The sequence below is a fragment of the Talpa europaea genome (assembly GCF_964194135.1).
Source record: "Talpa europaea genome assembly, chromosome: 15".
NCBI lineage: Eukaryota > Metazoa > Chordata > Mammalia > Eulipotyphla > Talpidae > Talpa > Talpa europaea.
In genome coordinates, this window is record NC_140083.1 from 10,907,160 (window position 1) to 10,928,404 (window position 21,245).

Genomic DNA, 21,245 nt, shown 5'->3' on the forward strand with positions numbered 1-21,245 from the left:
TTTTTTTTGGTGGGACCCTCACCTGTGGCCAGGAACGAAACCGGCGCTGCAGAGGCTGTGGGCAGCCTCTCAGCACAGTGCTCAACCGCTGCATCACCAGGGCAGGCCCAAGTGCATTTTTAATTTACATCCAACTTACAAAGGGTTTATCAGAAGTAACCCCATCACAAATACAGGGAGATCTGTGGGTTTTTTTTTTCTACTCTGCATCTGTGTCATCACCTCTGAAAACCCACCTTTAGCCAACAAAGTCTGTGGGAGCTTTTATCTCACTCACCTGGTATCAATATGAACAAATGATAAATGTGTGTGCTCAGGTTGCCTAGATGTGGGACATGGTTGAAAATTTTCAATCATACGTTTACAGAGTAGCTCAAACATCTCTCCAGATGTTTGATGCAGCCTCTCACACTGGGGTGTCCTAATGTGATCGTGAACAATCATTTGAACTTTGGGTTTCTGTATGGCATGTTGCTTGCATACACCCCTACAGATAGCCTTCACCTCCTCATTTCATAACCCGGCTCTGGCTTCTTTCTTAGAGGGTCACTTTCTACGGCTCGTCCTTACTGACTAGCTCCGCGCCTCCTGGAGAACCCTTGGAGATTAAAGGTGCCAAGAAGCCCGGCCTTGTTACCAAGAATGGACTCGTTCTTTTTGGTAACGATGGAAAAGCAGTGAGTGTTCCATAGGGTCACCTGTAAATAAACTTCTCAGTTTTCTTCTGTAATCCCTGCTCTTAAGGGGATTGCTTCTGCAGTGGGGGGTAGGAGGCCCAAAGTACCTGTGCCCCATTTCTTTCTGGGACGAGTGGGCTCTATGAGTCTTGACAAGGACAAGGCCCCTTAGGATGGACCCCAAGGACCTAGAGGCAGCTTTGTGACAGTGTAGGAAGAGCTTGGAATTCAGCCAAGAGGTAGGATGTGGTCCCTGCTCTACCGCGTCCTGTCTCACCTGGTATGCTTCTCTTCTCTGAGCCAGTTTCCTTATCTGTAAAACAGAGTGATCGCATCTCTCTCTACTCCCCATGCCAGAGTCCTGGGGGATCCAATGAGATGGCTGTGACCCTCTTTCAGATGCATGTTGGCTTCCCCTCCCCGGGCAAGCACCATCCAAGGCCTGTGCTTGGGAGTGTGGGTTCTGAGGTTCAGGGGCTCCCAGTGAAGAAAGCAAATGGCATGCTGCAGGTTATAGACTCTCTCCGTAGCCTGCAAGACAGGTAGTTATTGCAAGTATAGGCTTTAGAGTCCAACTAGTCCTGGGTGCCCATCCCAGCTCGGGTATTCCGAGCTGTGTAGCATTGGACAAATTCCTTAACCTCACTGAGCCTCGGTTTTCTCATAAGTAAAACAAGGACAATATTAGCACCTATTTCCATCTAGACTGATGAGATTAAATAAACGAGGGCACTGCACCTGAGAGGAGAAAGTGAACATTGTACAAAAATGAACAATGATGTAAAATATATAAAAATAAATAAATATAAAAATTAGTAAATAAACTAGGTCAGCCAATGCATCCAAACTTGGCCATTTCAGTTCTTTTGCACTTAGTGGTGAGTGCTTTTAATTCATAGTTTTCTGTTTTCCAAATAATCTGCTCTTCATACCCATATCATATCTAAGACTCCTCCTCTTATCAACTTTACTTTGAATTGTCCTGAGCCTCAACTTATCTGTTTGTTTGTTGCTATTTTGTAGCTGATAGTGAGAAGTCTGCAGTTTGAAGATGGAAAAATGATTCCTGCCTCTCAGTACTTTTCAGCGGGTGAGACAACAGTGATAGAACTTACAGCCGAAGAGGTGAAGGTGGCAGAGACCATCAAGGTGAGCGTGTGATGTCCTTCATACTACCCTTAGCTTGGGAAGCCGAAGCCTTTTTGTAACTGGTACCATCAGTCCTCAAAGTAGGGGACATGGGACTCTATTTTCTCTTATTTTGTATTAGCTACAATAGGAAATGAAGCCCCACATTTATTTTCAAACACACCTCTCATTCACATAAATAATCCAAGGTAGCTGTAGGTTGGCACAGGGGTTGGAATGAAACTGCAGCATGAGGGTTAGGGGTACATTCATTCAGGGACCCAGACTCTGCTGTCTTCAAGGTCACTTTGGGGGCCATTCCCATTCTAGACAACCTAGAATAGTAAAAGAGCACAGAGAATTCTGTGAAGGAGGTTTTTCATGAGCTCAGACTGGCAGTGCAGTTCGCTTCTGCTCATATGCATTGTAAGATGGCAGCCGCTCGGAACGTGATGAGAGTGTATTCAGGTCAGCATCCTAGATGAAAAAGTAGGTGTGGTGAGGAGCTAGCCAGTTTCTGCCAAGGTGTCCTGCATGGCTCTGCCCTCATAAAAATTTCTCTTACCCTATAGGTCATCTGGGCTGGAATTTTAAGCAATGTTCCTGTTATTGAAAACACAACAGACTTCTTTAAATCTGGAGCAAGCTCAATGGACGTTGCCAGGTGAAACCACTATCTCATTGACTCACACCCTCCACTAGGGATTTTGACTTTGAGTTTGAAAATCAAATCTGAATCCTTTGTGGTGGAGTCTCACTCACTTATGCCCACCTCCTCTACTTCTCCCGACTTGATCTTTCCTTGGTTTGTTTGTTTCCAGGTCAAACACATCTACTAGTTCCCTACTTTTGTTTATATATTTATTTTTAAAGATTTACTTTTATTTATTTATGCATACAAGAACTGGGGTGTAGACCAGAGGTGTGGGCGTCAAGAGGATTCATCAGAGACAGAGTGGGGAGCAGAACAGGTGGGTCCACTAAGATACACTGCTGAGGGGAGCAGCGGGTGAGACAGGAGAGGTCTGCTGCGCCATGTGGGACAGCTCCCTGGCCAGGGATTGAATTCAGGCTGCAGTGACTGGCCATAGCTTGATAGCATGGAGACTTTAACCCCTGCGCCACCAGGAAGGCACTGTTCCTTGCTTTTAGTGACTAAAGAGGAATTGTTTTCCTATCTCTTGTGTACCTAGAAATAGAACCCTTATAATTGTTGTTTCTTTCAAAAATTCTGTCCTTATGTTTCTTCGCTGATTTTCCAACAACATGGGTTGGGAATTGGGAAGCTTTGGGAAGAGTGGTAATCAAGAATTTCATATATAGTCCATATCTGATATTAATTACACTTTTCCTTGCCCCTCCCCCACATTATTATTTCTATGTAATCACGCAGTCCCCTTCACCCTTTAAAAATGTAAATAACATGACCTGGTTCTTACTTTAAGGCTGGTTGAAGAGATCAGACAGAAATGTGGTGGGCTTCAGTTACAGAACGAAGATGTCTATATGGCCACCAAGTTTGAAGATTTCATCCAAAAAGTCGTGAGGAAGCTGAGGGGAGAAGATCAGGAAGCAGAGCTCATAGTGAATTATGTAAGCTTTGCCCTAGTGTTTCCTAGTCTAAATTGTTAGGATATAGATGCTATAGAAGAATTCTGTGCTTTTCATGTATTTGTGTTAATAGATTTATAAATAGAAAACCCAATGTACATCAACTGAAGAAGAGATTAACAAAAGTGATATCTCCATGCATTGGAATACTATTTGGCCAGGAAAAAGGATTAAAGTGATGATGTATGCTACCACATAGGTGACTCGAGCACATGATGTTAAGTGAAAGAAATCAGATGCAAAAGGCTACATAGTATATGCTTTCATTCAAATGAGATGTCTCTCTCTAAGGAAAATCCACAAGTCAGTGTTTTAGGGGGCTCAGAGGTGAAGGAGAGTTAAGCAGAGTATGTCTGCCAACAGATACAGGGTTCCTTCTGAGGTGATAAAAATGTTCCTTAATCAGATAGTGGTAACGGTTGTGCAACTCCATGAATATACTGAAAGCCAAAGAATTAGACATTTTAAAGGGTGAATTTCATGGTATCTGATTTCTCTCCAATATAATAAAGAATTTCATGGTATCTGGATTATATTGCAATATAATAAAGACTATTTTTTAAAAGCCATATGTATAAACCCTTCCTCCCCCCATGGCTAATGGCTGCTGGTTTTCACATAAACCCTAGTTGCAAGGATGTTGGTGTTCTAGTTACTATAGAACTCTCACTAGAGAGATGGGATTAAGGCAAGTGAATGTGCTGCAAAGTCACAGTTCTTACAGAGATTCACCTGTTTGAATAATGGATTCTAAATAGGCTTTGGTTCATTTTCAGAGTTCTGAGAAAAATAATTTGGACAATATTTTCAAGTGCTCTCTTGGCTTTTATGAAGGAGTAGATTTTCAGAGATCCCAAAGCTGCTATTCCAGAACAACTTCTCATCCATTTATGTTTAATACAAATTAGGTAAATTTGGGAATCAGTTTAACATCATCTGGTTAAAAACTTGAATGTTGGAGGCTGACTGACCTGTGATAGAATCCAAGTAACACTGCTTGGAGCTGTGTGGCCCTTGTCAGGTTACTTAACTTCTCTAAATCTCATGTCTTAAGTGGCATGATGATAACGTCCACCTCATGGGACTTGGGAGAAAATTCAGTTAGATTTTATATGTAAAACACTTAGCTCATTTCCAGAATGGTGAGTTTAGAAAACTGGACTATGTGCAGGGACTTAACACGTCATTTCCAATGATATTTCCCCCATTACACCCTACGTAGACCCCTGGACATATTTCATAACATCTGAGTACTCGGTATGGGATACGGCGTATCCCTCTTGCTATATTTTTTAAGTATTATCGATTTCTCTATATGAAATTATCTTTGAAATCATTAAATTTCCTTTTTAATACCTTGCATTGATATGGAATTTTATGCCAACAGTGCTTTCTCACCTATATTACATCAATTATTCTTCATAAAACTGAAGTGGTTTCATTATTGCCATTTTATTGCTGGGAAAAAAAATGGAGTTTCATCAAAGTTAATGGACTAAAATTCACTTACTAGCTCTGGCAGAGAATAAAATTAAGGCCATTCATATGTAAAAGAGAAATGAAAATGGGGAGGAACATAAGGAAAGGAAACTTAGAGTGATACCAGTGTAAAAGGAAACCAACGGACAAAAGCAATTTCAATGATTTAGAGTGACTGTGTTCTGCACGTGCTGCCGCTAGATGGCGGTGTTTCCCTTACCTGGAGGTCGCGTTCTCTGTCACCTGGGAAGAAAAGCTGAGCCTGGAGCACTTGGTTATCACACTCCTGCTTAGCGGTCGGTGTAGCAGGAGGCCCTGATATCACAGAAGCCTGCATCTTCTAGACAATAGGAACTAGAATCCCTCTGACATACCTTATCCCTCTGCATTAATGATATAGATAAGCACAGAAATCTGTTGAATCTATTAAATGTAATTCTCTCTTAAGGTGTCAAAGGAGATCAACGAAATGACAGTTAAAATGCCCTATCAGTGCTTTATAAACGGACAGTTCACTGACGCTGATGATGGGAAGACATACGACACCATCAACCCTACAGACGGATCTGTGAGTGACGGCGCCATGGACTTAATAAGCACAGGTCACGGATTTTGGCCTCATGCAAAGTTGTGAAAGTGACCATCTTAAGTTGTTCTATTCTATCACTCTGCCTCTGAGCATTTAACACAAATTTCTTTCACTGAATACAATTTCTTTTGGCTATTCAATTCTGGTGCTGGCTCCTATTGTAGTAACTGTAGTGACCTATTTTATAGAATTAGTGTTCATGATGAATTTAGACAGATACTTACACCTATCAGAGGCACGCCTTCCCCCATGTAACTATGTGCAAGCTCATGGGGAGAAGCTCAACTTCCCTAGGCCACTGGAAGTAGCAGTTATGCCTCCCTGGATGCGTCTTCCCATGCTGTTGTGGGACACGAAAAGGACCAGGTGTCAGACTCACAATTTTCATGCTCAAATCATTTCATTTTCTTTACTGTATTACTGGGTGTATTATTTCTACATCATAAAATTCTTTGAATATCACAATCCAAAGCTAATATTATATTAATTCCAATAAGTCTATATCTTCTATACGAGAAACCTATAATCTATTTTACTTCTCTTGACATAGACAATATGCAAAGTATCCTATGCTTCTTTGGTGGATGTTGATAAAGCAGTCGCTGCAGCGAAAGATGCTTTTGAAAATGGTGAATGGGGAAGAATAAATGCAAGAGAAAGAGGAAGGTTGATGTACAGGTATGTTTTTTTTTTTAAAATACCAACGTGCTACCTTTGAAATAAGCTAATGTGATAAGATCTTTTAAATTTTTTCAAAATGTTTAGTACAAAAACCATTCTAGAATGCACCTGTTATATATGTCTTCTATAACTTGTATCATATAAAATCCTACCTATGTGAGTTTCTGTATTATTGTTTGTATCAGTCAGTATCCCCGTAGAAAAAGAAAATTTAATAAAGGACTATTTACAAAGATGTGGGCAAGGTCAGGGGAATCCAACAAAGGATCATGCAGTGTCCAGGTAGGAGTGGCAACAGGGGGATGATGCCGGGTGGGAAGAGGAAGATCTGTTGCTAGAATCTGTGAAGACCACAATAGTGGTTTGTGGTAGAGAAACAAAGCAGCTAGAGGCCAGCTCATCTGTGAGGGAGTCAGAGGAACTGATTCCCCGACCACTTCCTCCTGAGTTTGCCAGTCCCCAGGTGGGGTGGGGGCTTCTCACCCATTAGCTCTCAAGCCCAGTGAGAGCACAAGGGCACCAGGAGATGGGTCTCCAAAGGGCACTCTCCAGTCCGCAGCAGGGTGGACTGGAGCATGAAGAATGAGCAGGAAATGGAGACTGTCCTGCACTCTTATTTTTAAAGACAAAGTTTAAGTCTAGGTTGTAGGTCAGGAACAGGAGCAAGGAGGAAAAATACTTAGGCCTGGAAGAGTGTTGAAGACTGGCCCCTGAGAGGCCCAAAGTAACTAGACACATGCATAAAGTCAGGTTTCTACTTACCTGAAGCCAAAATAGCTGGCCTTGGTCAAAAGATCCCTTACGAATGGGATCTGGAAGAAGCACTGGGCAGTAAGGGGAGGTGTACAAGCCCAGCTTTAGAAGGGTCCAGAAGAGTAGCTCAGAGAACCAGTAAAGGAAGGGGAGGAAAGAAATGGTGGTGGGAAGCACAAAAAATGAGTTTTTAATATTTTATAATCGTTAAACAATCTAACACATATCTTCCTAGAGAAACTGGGCACCAAACAGAAATCTGTTGTGCTGATTATACTCATTTGCTATCATGTACTCTTTAGTGAGTGTTGGAACTATTTCGGCGCCAACTGAAGTTCTGTTTCATAGGTTCACGAGACTGTGGGGGGCTTTCTAACAGCTCCCTGCATATCCCCACAGGTTTCTGTCACTGATCTCCTTGGATTCCTGGGGCTCAATCACTGCCCTACTTCTTACACATTTACAAGGCAAATCAAACATGCTGCCAGCACCTACTGCTTTTCCTTTGTAACTCTTGAAAGCAATTATTTATTAATCTATTTATTAAGTGTCTGTCAGCCCTCCTGGAATTCATTCTCCCATGAGGACAGAGACCTGGTCCATTTGTGTTCACCTCTAAATTCTCAGCTTTTAGGATAGTATCTTGTGAATAACAGGGGATCCATTAATATTTGCTGAATGAATTTCTTTCATTGACCATCCAGACTTGCAGACCTACTGGAAGAGAACCAAGAAGAACTAGCAACTATTGAGGCGCTTGATTCCGGGGCTGTCTACACCTTGGCCCTGAAGACTCATATTGGAATGTCTGTGCAAACATTCAGATATTTTGCTGGCTGGTGTGACAAAATTCAGGTTAGTGCAAATGTTATGTGTCTTCTTTTAAATCATTCCAAAAGGAAAAGGGACCAACATTTATTAGTTTGTAAAGAAACTGTATCAGAGTGACCTCTTACGAAGATTTTCTTATCTAATCCTTTTAACAATCACCTCTAGGAGGTGGATGTTTATTATCCCTCATCACAGGTAAGGAAACAGAGGCTAGAGGACAATGAATGACTTGCCTGTGGTCACATTTAAGTAAGCAAACCATAGAGCTAGGGCTCGAATGCAAGATTTTCAGAATTTAAAGTGTGATGATGTTTTGTTCTTTACTATAATGTATCCTAGGGGTATCTAATAGTCTCCCGTATATATAGGGAGAAGCCCTCCATGGTGGAGGGATTGAAAAGTCAAATGTTTGCAGCGACCAGAGAAATAACAGGTGGGCTAAGCAGGCTGGGTATAAGGAAAAAAGATTCAAGACATGAGTACAATGAATATTTCACTTTCCTTTTTACTGTAAGGAAATAGTGTGTGTGGTGACAAAAGAAAACTACTCTTGGCCATCACTACCTGCCATGGAAACTGGGAAACATCGTATCTTATCTGGGTAAATTAAAATAGGAGTTCTGTTACTGAGAACAAAGCAACAGACAAAGCAAGAGTGTTGTGCAGGCAGTAAACTTTCTCTGCTATGCCAAGAAAATGGGAATGGAGGTGACTAAGTTTGAATTATGCATGTTCTCCTGTGTCTCAGTTCTTTCCAAATCAACACAGCAGTGCCTTTTTTGGTGTGGACATATTTCTTACGAGTAGAATACTGCCTTTTCACATCAGCTGAAAAAAATAAGAGGTGGACAGAAAATGGAATCTTCGAGAGTAAATGTACTCATTTAGATTAGTAAAATAAGGATCAACCTTTTTATCCTTTAGGGTTCTACGATTCCAATCAACCAGGCCCGTCCAAATCGCAACCTGACCTTCACTAAGAAGGAGCCCCTTGGGTAAGACAAGGAGAGAGCCTCTGGCCAGCATGAGTTGTTAGTTTGAAACAACTAAGCTGTCGTCTTTCTACCCTGCAGCGTCTGTGCCATTATCATCCCCTGGAATTATCCTCTGATGATGCTTGCGTGGAAAAGTGCTGCATGCCTGGCAGCGGGCAACACCTTAGTGCTCAAGCCTGCACAGGTGAGAGGCAGGAGGCCAGGTGCAAATCCCCTCTCTGATTTACCTGAAAATAAGACATACATTTATAAATGGTATGTCTTTAAACAAAAATGGGATTGTATATTACGATACCTTTTCCTATGTCCTGGGCATCTTTCCATATTAGTACATATTCATGTGTAATAGCTGCCGAATGCTTCCTAAGGAGATTTCATAATTTAAAGTTTCATGGCAGTGGAAGCAAGTAGAATGTACCTCAGTAAAATCTATTGCAAAATGCCAAATGCCCCCAAATTAGGGAATTAGAATTATTTAGTCTGAAGAAGGTAATTGCTGTCTGCTTCTCTTCAGGTCACGCCCTTAACTGCTTTGAAGTTTGCAGAACTTTCTGCTCAAGCAGGCTTTCCAAAGGGGGTAATCAACATCATTCCAGGCTCAGGTATGAGGTCACGTGACCCCCTTGGTTAGAACTAATACGTGGTACAGGAGTGGCTGAGTGGCTGTTTTCCCACTGGAGTCTTGTTCTAAATTATAACTATATTAAAATGAATACGGTTTCCAGACAGGTAAGGATAAACACACCGCTCTGTGCTGAAGCCTTCCAGTGGCTCTAGAATGGTGGGTGAGAAGATTGGGGGGTAAAAGTTGTGCAGCTACCCTAAGGTGAACCCGCTTCCCTTTCCAACAACTACTTTGGAAGAAAAAAACCAAGCCTTTTAGGGGCATGGAGGATATTATGGAGATTTTTGGGAGTTTGTGATTAATGCAGAAAATGTAAAGCTAAGATTTAAATGAGATCTTAGAAGTCCAGTTGTGAATTCAGTCACTTCATTATAAGAACGCGAGTGTTCTAATTCATGTTTTGCCACGAAATGCTGCAGGTGGGGTCGCGGGGCAGCGCCTCTCTGAACACCCTGACGTCCGCAAACTGGGCTTCACGGGGTCCACGCTGATTGGCAAGCAGATCATGAAGAGGTATTGGCTTTAATGTGTCAGTTTGCTGCATGTCCTCGTAGGCCGGGTTTTTGTTCTTGTTTTTTGATTTCTTAAGTAGGCACTTTGGAGGAGAAAAACCATGTCAAATTTAGAAGAGAAACCTACCTACCACTGCAGGGCATTAAAATGTTTGAATGTAATAAAATGCTTTCCAAGTGTTGAAGCACAAAGTAATAAAACCTGGAGGCATATTGAATTCTCCGCCCTGTGGTCACTGTGATAATCCAGCACAAAACATCTTCTGTACTAAGGCTGCGCCTCAAGTTGTCTTTGGGGCAAAAATGAAAACTGAACAGAAATATAAATGGCAAATATGCATAATTTATAAAATAATTCCTAAAAAGCAGTAACATTAGTTCTTAAAAATTGCAACCTAAGCTGTCTGAGGCAACTAAGTGTCTCAACATAATAGAGCTCTGTGTCATCATGTTTTAATAATTTTGAAAAATGTCATTAAAACAGTGAAGGGAAAGAAAAATAGGTGTAAAACTGTATAAGTCAGTTGACCCCAACTATATTAAATAAGACAAAGACCATGGTTGGATACAGACCACAGATAAGTAAATCAAAATGGCAAAAAAAGGGCCATTGAACCATGGCGTGGAATTTTGTTATGTTTTTCTTCTTTCTGCATTTTTGGGGCTTTTAAAAAATTTTAAATAATAATGGTATTGTGTGAAGAGAGAAATAAGCAATATGCTTCTGAAAATTCATTCTTTCCCCAGTGCTTCAGTAATCTGGTTAGAGGTGAAATTTCTTGCTTGGTCTTTATGTAATCAAAATTCTTATACTTGAAGAATCTGAACTCATGGGGCTCTCACATCATTTAATCATGGAATTTTAAAAGCACACAACTTTTTATTTTGGAAAATTTCTGGTGCATATAAAGCGCACAGGATAGCATAATGAACTGCCACATGCTCGTCAGCCAACCTCTATAGTTATGACCAGTCTATCGTTCTTGTTTTGTCTTTGAATAACTTTCTGAAGAGTTCTGAGGCCCACATTTGCTTTCTGTGCCACATAGCAACTTATAGTTAAAGAAGTAAGACAGAGAGAGAGAGGCAGACTAAATATTATTTCCAATCTGTCTTTCTCTAGCTGTGCTGTGAGCAACTTGAAGAAAGTTTCCCTGGAACTCGGTGGCAAATCCCCACTTATAATATTCAGTGACTGTGATCTTGACAAGGCTGTGCGGATGGTAAGAAAAAGTCAAATCCAACCAAATAGGTGCCTTCTTCTTAAACACATCTCAGCTTCCTTGTTTATCATAAGTCTTAGAATGAGATTTGATTTTGTAGCATAAACAGAAACCATCCTCTTTATGCCTAGATTTGGGAATACTTGAGCATTTAATTTTTAAAATAATGTCTGTATGATTTGCCTTACTAAGATATTCTTAAAACTTGGGGGCTACAGAGGAGTCTTTCTAAACTTTTTATGACTTATGCAAACTGATGTAGAGATTTGAAAAGCAAAGTTTTGTAGAAGTATTACATTTAAACATACAGCAAAATATAAATTTTCTTGCAACATACCATTTGTCCTTAGTGGTATGTCCTTATTATTAAATAAAAAATTTTTATAAGTGTTAGTACACTAGAGGGAAGGAAGGTGAAAAAAAAATCCCTAAAAACTGATCATGCTCAGCAAAATAAGCCAGAAAGAAAAAGAAAAATACCGGATGGTCTCACTCATAGCAGGAATCTAGAAAACTTAAATAAGGGACCAGGAAAATGAATAACTATAAGAAAGTGAAAATCAAAATCAACAAAAAACTATGAACCAGAGATACTCTATGGGGGGTGGGGGGCGGGAGGGGAGGGATTGGGGTCAAAATAAGGGGGTTGCAATTGTATGGGGAATATAAAAATAAATTTTATTATAAAAAAAAGCCCTAAAAACATACCAGATCAAAACAGTATCCCCAAGCACTTCTCATCATGAGTTGGACCCAGAGATTGTATTTTCCTTTGTCATCCACTGTCTTCCAGAAACACCTCTTTCTCAGTGTTTGATATTTTATGACAGTCTTAACTTCCCAAACAGCATTGCTAATGCTTTCCCTTCTGCTGTCCAAGGGCATGGGCGCGGTGTTTTTCAACAAAGGCGAGAACTGTATTGCAGCTGGTCGGTTGTTCGTGGAAGAATCCATCCACGATGAATTTGTGACAAGAGTGGTAAGCTTCAGATCTGCTCTGGATCTAGAGAAATTGCATCTGCCCAAAAAAGTACTTCTGGCATTGTGCAAGAATTTTTGGGTGTAATAATAGTACTGTGGTTATTTAAAAAAAAAAAAAAAAAAAAAAAAAAGCAGTCCTTACCTTTTAGAATTGCTTTCTGACATACTTATCAATTAAATTCTCTGGAATTTGCTTCAAAATAACCTGGAGGAAGTGAGTGGGGGATGCATTAGCCTTGAGTTGGTAATGGTTGAAGCTGGGTGATGAGCACATGGAGTTTCATTGTCTTGTTTGTCTACTTTTATATGTGCTTATAATTTCTTACAGTAAAAAGATATAGGTCTGTATAAAAAAACAGGTAAAGTATACTTAAGAGCTGTTATTATTTAAATACTCCTTGAAAGTATGTCAGCTCTTAGATATACTATACCTGATATACTATATTTGTGGGAGATAGACCTCTAGATTTTTATAAGAGATTAACCATTATATTCTTACAAATCCTTAATTCACAGTTACTATAACAACATACAATTTCCTCTACTAAGAAAGGTAAATAAGTAGGTAGGTAGGTAGATAGGTCATAATTCCATAATGAGATTAAAAGTCATTTATAGAACACTAAAGATAAATTCTGTAATTAAAATAAATTCAAACTCTACTACATTATGTCATGATGATAGTAACAGTAACTGTGCATTTGCATGTATTTGCAAAATCAGGTCCCAGCTTTCTTTTTCTTCCAGAGTTAATCCTCCCCCTCCCCCATAAGCAAAGCCTTCATGTGAGTAGAAAACAAGGAAGAAAGTGGAGAGGCAGATGGTGGGCAGTGCTGCCTTCTGAACATCCTTGTGATTCAATTTTGTGCCTGCATAAAATACAAATTTCAGTACCACACGTCAAGTGCTTTCACAACTACTACTCACTGACATTTCAAATACCAGGACCACAATGCTAATGCTTAAATGTATCAGTTCATCAACAAACATGTTGGGCACACAATTCATATCCTTTCATTCTTTCAACAACTCTTTGTTGAGAACTTACTGAGGTTTTATGGCCAAGCTTGAATTTATTCTCTTAGAACTCAGTGGTGAAAGCTTGGACTTCCTCGTTTGGAAAATTCCTCCATATTTAGCGGTTGTATACCTTGGGGCAAGTCATTTAACCTTATTGGGCTTCAGTTTCTTCATCTGAAAGGTGGAAATAACATTTACCTCCAGTGCTCCTATCAATACAGAACAAAAACACATCCTTTAATCGCTTTGCACAACACCCGACTGCGTGGTAGAAGCTCAGTCAAGGTTATCTGTTATTGTTCTTAACAGTGCATTGTGTTTTGTGAACCTGGTGACATACAGGTAGAAGAAATTAAAAAGATGAAAATTGGTGACCCACTGGACAGATCTACTGATCATGGACCCCAGAATCATAGGGCCCACCTGGAAAAGCTCCTGCAGTACTGTGAAGCTGGAGTGAAAGAGGGGGCCACCTTGGTGTATGGGGGCAGACAAGTCCAGAGGCCAGGTAAGTTCACCTCCGTAGGAGGGATCCAGAGCACCTGGCTGCCTGAGTTGTAATGGATGTTGATGCTTTTCATTGTGGCATCAATAGGAGTACTTATGTTATAATCAGAACAATCAACTTCTAGATTCTACTCAGATGCAACCCCTCAAACATAACAATTCTTCTGAGTCCATTTCCGGGCTGTGTAACATGGAGTGAAAGGTTTACACCCTGTTTTACAAGGCTGTGAAAATCAATAACAAAATGGATATGACAGGTCCTTAGCATTACAGTAAACAAGTGTTATGGACAATGGTGTTTTTCAGGCACTGGTGATGTTGGTCCTGGTGCTCTGAGATTTAATCTTAGCCAGCATAGCCTGGGGAGGATTCGATTCTGTTGTCGAAAGCAGTGCCTGTTACTGAAATGTGTGAATGGCTCAGTGTTATGGTAACCAAAAGGAGAGAAAAAGAACAACCATGAAATCTACTTTTTCACTGTTATTGGTAGAGTGCATGCCAACACCTTACTCTAAAATTGGTAATTAGAAAAACTAACATTTATCCTAGGTTTTCTATATGAATTGAATTTCTGGGTCACTGGAGAGATAATAAAGGAAACTTTTTTGGCAAAGAACCCTTACTAATTCATGTAGAAAAAACTATAGAACAAAAAAATGACCACTTTATACCCCCAAAATAAAAAATTGATTCAGACAGTGGTCATCAGGGAGGCTGAAGCTATTAGTTGAAAGGCTGATGAGGACCTGAGTGTCTGCAGGATAGCACCCACAAGATTGCTGGCCAGTCATAAACAGAAAAACCCAGTTTTACAATGGACAGGTCAGGTTGTCCCCACTTGGAGCCACTGGTCATATCAGCTCCAGTGAGCGTGAGGCGCCTGGATCCGAGATGTCTCCACAGGACTGTGTAACACACAGCAGCACCTCTGCAGTATTCTTGCCAGGAATTTTCGCCTGAATCTAGTCATGCCTGTAGGGCACACTCTTCATTTATGACAAATACAGGAAAGAGGAACATATTAAATAGCACCCCGATGCAGTAATGAAAAATATAAATTACAAAATGTTCTATGGGACTCCTGACTCAGTGTAGTTAACAAGTCAATGGTGTGAAAAAATAATAAGGCAAATGTTCTACATTAAAGGACACTTAAGAAACCTAACAATCAAATATCATGCATAAGCTTATTTGAATCTCGAATCAAACAAATCAACTATAAAGAGATATTTTCTAGGCCATCAGAAATATAAATATCAAATCTTGTGTATACCTGAGACTAACGTCATGTCAGTTACATCTCAAGTTGAAAAAAAAGAAACATAAACTATGAGTAAGGAGCTAGTATTGATTTTGTTAAATGTGACAATGTATTGAGGTATGAGTGTCCTCATTTTTTAGAGATTTGTTCTGAAATACTTGGAGGTGAAAGTTGTACTCTCTGGAATTGGCTTTCAATAATTTCTGTAAGGAAAAAAAAAATCAAATGTAGCAAACTAGAAAAAAGTATTTCTTTTACTAGTCACATACTATTTTTTCTACTTTTGCATATTTTTGAAATTTTTATAATAAAGACATCAGAAAAATAAGAACCTAGGAATGCTAATGCTGAGTAGGAAAGTGAAAGTCTTCTTGTTTTCACTGATCCAGGAAGGAAGAAAAAAACCTATAATGTGATTAAATGAGAGTAGTATTGTTGGAAATTATTTTCCCTATAGTTGATGTTTTTTTCTTATTTTTCTAACAGGCTTTTTTATGGAACCAACTGTATTCACAGACGTGGAAGACCACATGTACCTTGCCAAAGAGGAGTCATTTGGTCCTATTATGATCATTTCTAAATTCCAAAATGGGTATGTCATTCTTTATTAATTGAACAGGTTCTTTACTAAATTCTTTTTCTTTTGACACTGCTATACACAGAGCATAAAAGCAATGGGAATGTAACTCTCTGATAGGAATAACTGACTTAATTAAATCACTGGAAGAGAATGCTAACCAGTTGTAATATATTTTTGATTCTTAGCTTAAGTGAATAGCCAACATTATGGGATTTTAGCTGATTACATTTTAGCCTTTGCACAATCAACATTGGAAATCTCTCTGAAACAAAGCCAATGCGAATAATAAGACTAGTTTTCGCATTTACATACTTAGGGAAGGGATTGACTATGAACTCTGATTTTTCCAAGGAAACGGTGCTACCTTATTAGGGGATCGTGGCCCCCAAAGCTTAATACTCAGATTCTCAGAAATGTCCACAATCACTACATGATCAACTGTAAATGACGTATTAGTTCATTTCAGTACATGAGACTTTCCAAAGTGTTCATTATTCAGAGGGTCATATGGTAACTTAGCTCATGTAAGAATATTCGATACAGGGCTTCCCCGGTGGCGCAGCGGTTGAGCGCTGGGTTGCGAAGCTGCCCGCAGCCTCTGCGGCGCCGGTTCGATCCCCGGCTGCTCCCCGGCTACCGGAGGAGGATCCCACATGGCGCGCAGACCTCTCCTGCTGCCCGCTGCTCCCCTCAGCAGTGTACTTCGGTCCTTCTGCCTGCTCTGCTCCCTGCTCTGGCTCTGGTGAATTCTCTCACCCTCCCGCACTTCTGACTGTACCCAGTGCATGTATAAACAAACAAACAAACAAACAAATAAATAAATAAAACATGCCTCTATTTAAAAAAAAAAAAAAGAATATTCGATACAATAGAGTCTTTTACAGTAGGTTCAATACAATAGGCTCTTGTTACTATATATTATGCAAAATTCTTCAGAATTCCTTTCCTTTAATCAGTAAGAAGATGGAAAAAACACAATATAGAGTTCAGAAGGACTTCTTTGTCTTTGATAGACATATTGTCAGAGACTTTTGGAGACATTAAGCTGAAACAAGTAACCTTTTGACACACTGATTCCAGGGTAGATAGTTGTGTCCTTTTCCTCATTCTGAATTCACCCATAGGAGTCTGTGCTAAACTTGCCGGAATTAGAAGGCAGATTTGAGGGATGTAGGTCTAGATAAGTCGCAATCCCTCTCCTCATAAAGTTTCCCATCTAATGAAGAAGACAGACAGTGAGATGGGCAATTGACCAGAGGGGCAAAGGCAGAGTTGTGACATGGGCGGGGGCATCTGTGCACTGCCTTGGGTGACCTCCCCTGTGGGTGGAGTCACTTCCCTAATCTGTCTGCGCCTTGGTTTCTTTGCTTGTAAAACTGCCTCTTTTTTTTCTCCCCCTCCCAATTTATGGAGGTATCCTTACAAATAATAGTCACATATTTAAGATGCGATGTTTTGATATGCATATGCATTTTGAAAAGATCTTCTCATTCAAGCTAATTAACATCTCCATCATCTCCCAGAGTTGCCAGTTGTGCTTGTATGGTGAAGACACTTGAGATCTACCCTCTTAATACATTTCAAGCGTGTAATTCATTATTGTTAACTATAGTCACCATGCTATACAGTACGTCTCCAGAATTTATTCATCTTTTTTTTTTTTTTTTTTTTGGTATTGTAAATCACTGGTTTACAATACTATGTAAGTTTCTGGAGTCCAACTTCACACCTTGATAAACGTATTTACCACACCAGTCCCACCACCAAAGTTCTAGTCACCTTCCGCTGCTATCCCACTGACAGTCTCTACCAATTCTTCCTCCCCCTATCCCCTTACCCTGTGGCAACCATTATGTCATTGTCAGAGAATAAGGGTTTGTTCATTTTGTTTCTTTATATTCCCTGTATAAATGAAATCACACAGTATTTGTCTTTCTCTTTCTGATAATTTACATTTAGCATAATCACCTCAAGGTCATCCACATGGTAGCAATGGCAAGATTTCATTTCTTTTTTTTTTTTCATCCTTTTTATAACTGAGTAGTATCCCATTGTGTATGTACACTGTGTCTACTTTACCCACTCATCCATTGATGGAGACCTACGTTGTTTCCATGTCTTAGCTATTATATGTCTGCATCTTTAGGTCATTCTAAGAATTAAATAAGTCAAGTGATTGCTACTGGTACTGTTATGGCAGCTGTTTGTTATTCTCTAGATGTTGGTAAGGTGTGCTGTGAAACTATGTCAATACAATAGCCCATGGCAATGACATAAAGCCTTTTTCTGCCTTAGTCCAAATAATCAATATTTAGGTCCTTACCATGTGCAATTTATTAAAAAATGGGAGCGTTTTAGCAGAGGCTCCATTCCCTCCAAATTAAGTTCCAAATTTATCTTGCAAGTTTAAATTTGTATGTTGTCAAGATTATCTTTGAAAGTCCCTTGGGAGGGTACCATACAAAGCCTGTGCTGTCTCCCAAAATATTCAGGCCAGCTATTTTCCTCCAGTTTTGGAACAGGTCCTCTCGCTTGCCAGAACACCAGATGAAATACTTGGCTTGTGCCGACTGGCCATGTTGCAGAAAAATCATGCATTTTCAAACATTAAAGTGACACTGGCGAGGATGATGTATTCGTACTGTGACAGGCACTTGGAACTGCACCCAGTGAGAGATGAGCAGGTTCATGTCTCTACTTACTTGGACATGTGCACACCTGACTCAAAAGGCAGGGAAATCACCAGACTGATATAAGGGACTGCTTTATTCTCCTTTAATTGAACTAATACATTAATTGAATTCATTCACATTTGATGATGCAACGTCAAGGTTTAGAGAAGTATAAGGTGTGATCCACATCCTTGAGAGCGTCCAGTCTAGTTGGGAGGTGAATTACAAATACACAAGAGTTAAACCAAAATACTGAGCTGGCGGAACCGGTGTTCCCTCATTATGGCTGCCTTTTATTGGACATTTACTGCATTCTGTGCACTATTAGCTCATTTACTACTCAGGACAATGAGAAAGGCCCTTTTATTATTTCTATTTTTTTCCTCAAGAATAAGCAAGGCTTGGAGAGATGAAATCTTTCACCCAACAGCCCGACATCACCCATGCAGTCTGGCTGTGCACCCTCTCCCTGAACTGGGAGGATTCAGGGTGAGCATCTGAATGAGACTTGGACTGTGTGTGCAAAATCTGAGCACATGGAGGGAAGATGGGGGAGGGTGCTCTGACAATACAATTAACCCTTGAACAACAGGGTGCCAATCCCCCATCTGGTGGAAAATCCACATACAACTTTTGACTCTCCCAAGACTTCACTATTAATAGCTAGCTGTTGCCTTAATCAGCTTCAACATTTGATGAGTACACATTTTGTATGTTTTGGGCATTATATACTGTATTCTACAATCAAGTAAGCTAGAGAAGAGAAAATGTTATTAAGAAAATCATGAGGAAGAGAAAATAAGCTTGTGTTGACTGTTTACAAACTGAACCATCTGTCAGTACTTCCATCAATATTGTCTGAGGTATATACCAACTTTCTCTTGTAATATCACGTGAGACTTCTCTGTGTTTCTTGGGAGCATTTCCAGCCTCACTAATATGGGTGAGGATCTTTGTAGGGGCCCCATGGCAGTAGCCAAGATTTACGGTATTATACTAAATGCAGTGAAAAATGCACAAGCACCACAAGAGATCACTTTTTAGTGTGCTGCACAAATTACCCCAGAGGCAGAGTGTTCACGCAGTGGTGATTAGCATCACACAGTGTTTAAGCAGATACAACACTTGAGCTCCCTGCAATACTTACAAGAGGTGGCGGGGAAATTGCAGGAGCATATTATGCTCTGCAGTTAATTTTATGCAGTGAGGACTTAATACCTTGCCTAAGCATTTGTTTACATTTCTCTTACCTGTGAATGGCACCATGAAATGTCTGTTAATGTTTGTGTGTGTTATGTTTTGATACATTTTAACTTTTTATAATAGATTTGTGTATATGCTATGACAGTCAATGATAGAATAGACTATTACCTAAATCTATTCATGACATAATTTTAAATATTTCTGAGCTATGCAATTCATCTGAGTTTTCTGAAATTGTAACAAATCTCCAAAACATTCCTTGTTCAGGGCCACCTGTGAATCAAGTAGTGTACTTAAGGGAGAGGGAGAACATGGGGATGTCATAAAAGAAAGCCACTGAAGAAGATTGAAAGGATGACTTTAGATCAGATTTCTTCAGGTGTTGCGTCTTAAGTATATGAAACACGTAACACTGGAGTTGTGATATTTGATTGGGGGGTTTGTTTAGCGTAAGCCTGGGATATTTCATTTATAAAAATTGAAGCAGGTAGGTTGGCAGTCATGTTTTCCTCTTTCTAGCATGGAAGGGAAACTACTAGAACATAAACTGGAAGTGGTTTGCTTCACACATAATCAAGTGTTATGTCTTTCTAAAACATCTTGTAGGGACCTTGATGGCGTGTTGCAGCGTGCAAATAGTACCGAGTACGGCCTGGCCTCGGGGGTTTTTACAAGAGACATAAGTAAAGCTATGTATGTGAGTGAGAAACTGGAAGCAGGAACTGTTTTCATTAACACATACAACAAGACGGATGTGGCAGCCCCTTTTGGTGGAATTAAACAGTCTGGCTTCGGAAAAGACTTAGGTAGGTGCTGCTGTCTATGGCGTGTCTCCTCTGTTGCCGCATTACAGAAAAGCCTGCCCTGGTTTTCGTGCCATGTGTGCTGTCTTGCAGAGTATTTCCTACGTGGCAGTTAGAGCTGGGCCTGCAGGGATACTCGTCTGTTTTTAAAGTTAAGCGCTTGTATTGGACATAATGGATATACGAAAAGTACAGAAGTTATGTGCAAAAGCACTTTTTTCTTTTAAAGAAGTTAACGTTGAATCTTTTAGCTAAAATAGGTTTGGTTTTTACCCTGACACTCAGCGTGAACCTGGCTTAGCGTTTGTGGAACTAAGTGGAACCAAGGAAGAATAACCAGCTAGCTCCAAGAATAAATCCTGTCTCTAAGCTGTTTGGCAGTCTTCCAGAGTCAACAGTGCAACTGGCAGAGTTTTCTGGGAGTCTAGAAACTCAGATTTTGAGTTTGTGGAAAGCCCAAAATGTAATTCACTGCAGGCAGTGATGCTATCATGTTGCAAGTAATAGCTTACTTTGAATACTAAATATGTACCAGGCCTTATTCTAGTTACTTTACACATACGAACAAAGCAACCCTCACAATAGCCCCGGGAGATAGGTGCTATTATTGTCCTTGGTTTACTAATGGGTATCTGGGGTTCAGAGAGGTTGGGCAACTTGCCCAGAGTCACACAGACAGCCATCGGCAAAGAGACTTCAAAGTCAGGCATGGAGTCCATGTTTTTAGTCCCCACAGTTGGTCTGGCATGTAGTTTCAAAAATGGAACGGTTGGGACTTACTGGAATGATTGTCTGCTAATAAAAATTGGGGTACTTTTATATTTTCTCTTCCTGATGAATTTGGGCAATGTATTTGCAATAATAAAAGAAGCTCTCATTTTAAATCCCACTGGATTGAAGGTAAAGTCTTTTTTTTTTTTAACGCCTTCAATCTGGCTTTCATCCACATCATAGTAGGAGATATTCTTAGAGAAATTATTATAAAGTGAGGCAGCCAGCCAGGTATTGCTTGTCTTTTGATAGAGCATAATCAACCAGTTTCAGGTCTCTGTTTTATATAAAACAGCAGAATTTGCCTAACAATTTTCCTTCTTTCTCAAAAAAAATTTTTTTA

At 40.0% G+C, this 21,245-nt stretch overlaps 1 protein-coding gene across 1 annotated transcript in view; it reads left to right on the forward strand.

The window, feature by feature from the left end:
- ALDH1L2 (aldehyde dehydrogenase 1 family member L2) overlaps positions 1-21,245 on the forward strand; it is a gene marked incomplete at both ends in the record, with an annotated part of 30,740 nt that overhangs the window by 8,477 nt on the left and 1,018 nt on the right. Inside the window, 16 exons of the mRNA XM_084255562.1 lie at positions 543-677; positions 1,701-1,826; positions 2,378-2,469; positions 3,251-3,398; positions 5,344-5,463; positions 6,035-6,162; positions 7,623-7,773; positions 8,674-8,744; positions 8,823-8,928; positions 9,259-9,346; positions 9,789-9,882; positions 11,005-11,104; positions 11,985-12,083; positions 13,448-13,613; positions 15,360-15,465; positions 19,935-20,134. Coding sequence (XP_084111688.1) covers positions 543-677; positions 1,701-1,826; positions 2,378-2,469; positions 3,251-3,398; positions 5,344-5,463; positions 6,035-6,162; positions 7,623-7,773; positions 8,674-8,744; positions 8,823-8,928; positions 9,259-9,346; positions 9,789-9,882; positions 11,005-11,104; positions 11,985-12,083; positions 13,448-13,613; positions 15,360-15,465; positions 19,935-20,134 — 1,930 coding nt within the window. The remainder of the gene's footprint in view (positions 1-542; positions 678-1,700; positions 1,827-2,377; positions 2,470-3,250; positions 3,399-5,343; positions 5,464-6,034; positions 6,163-7,622; positions 7,774-8,673; positions 8,745-8,822; positions 8,929-9,258; positions 9,347-9,788; positions 9,883-11,004; positions 11,105-11,984; positions 12,084-13,447; positions 13,614-15,359; positions 15,466-19,934; positions 20,135-21,245) is intronic.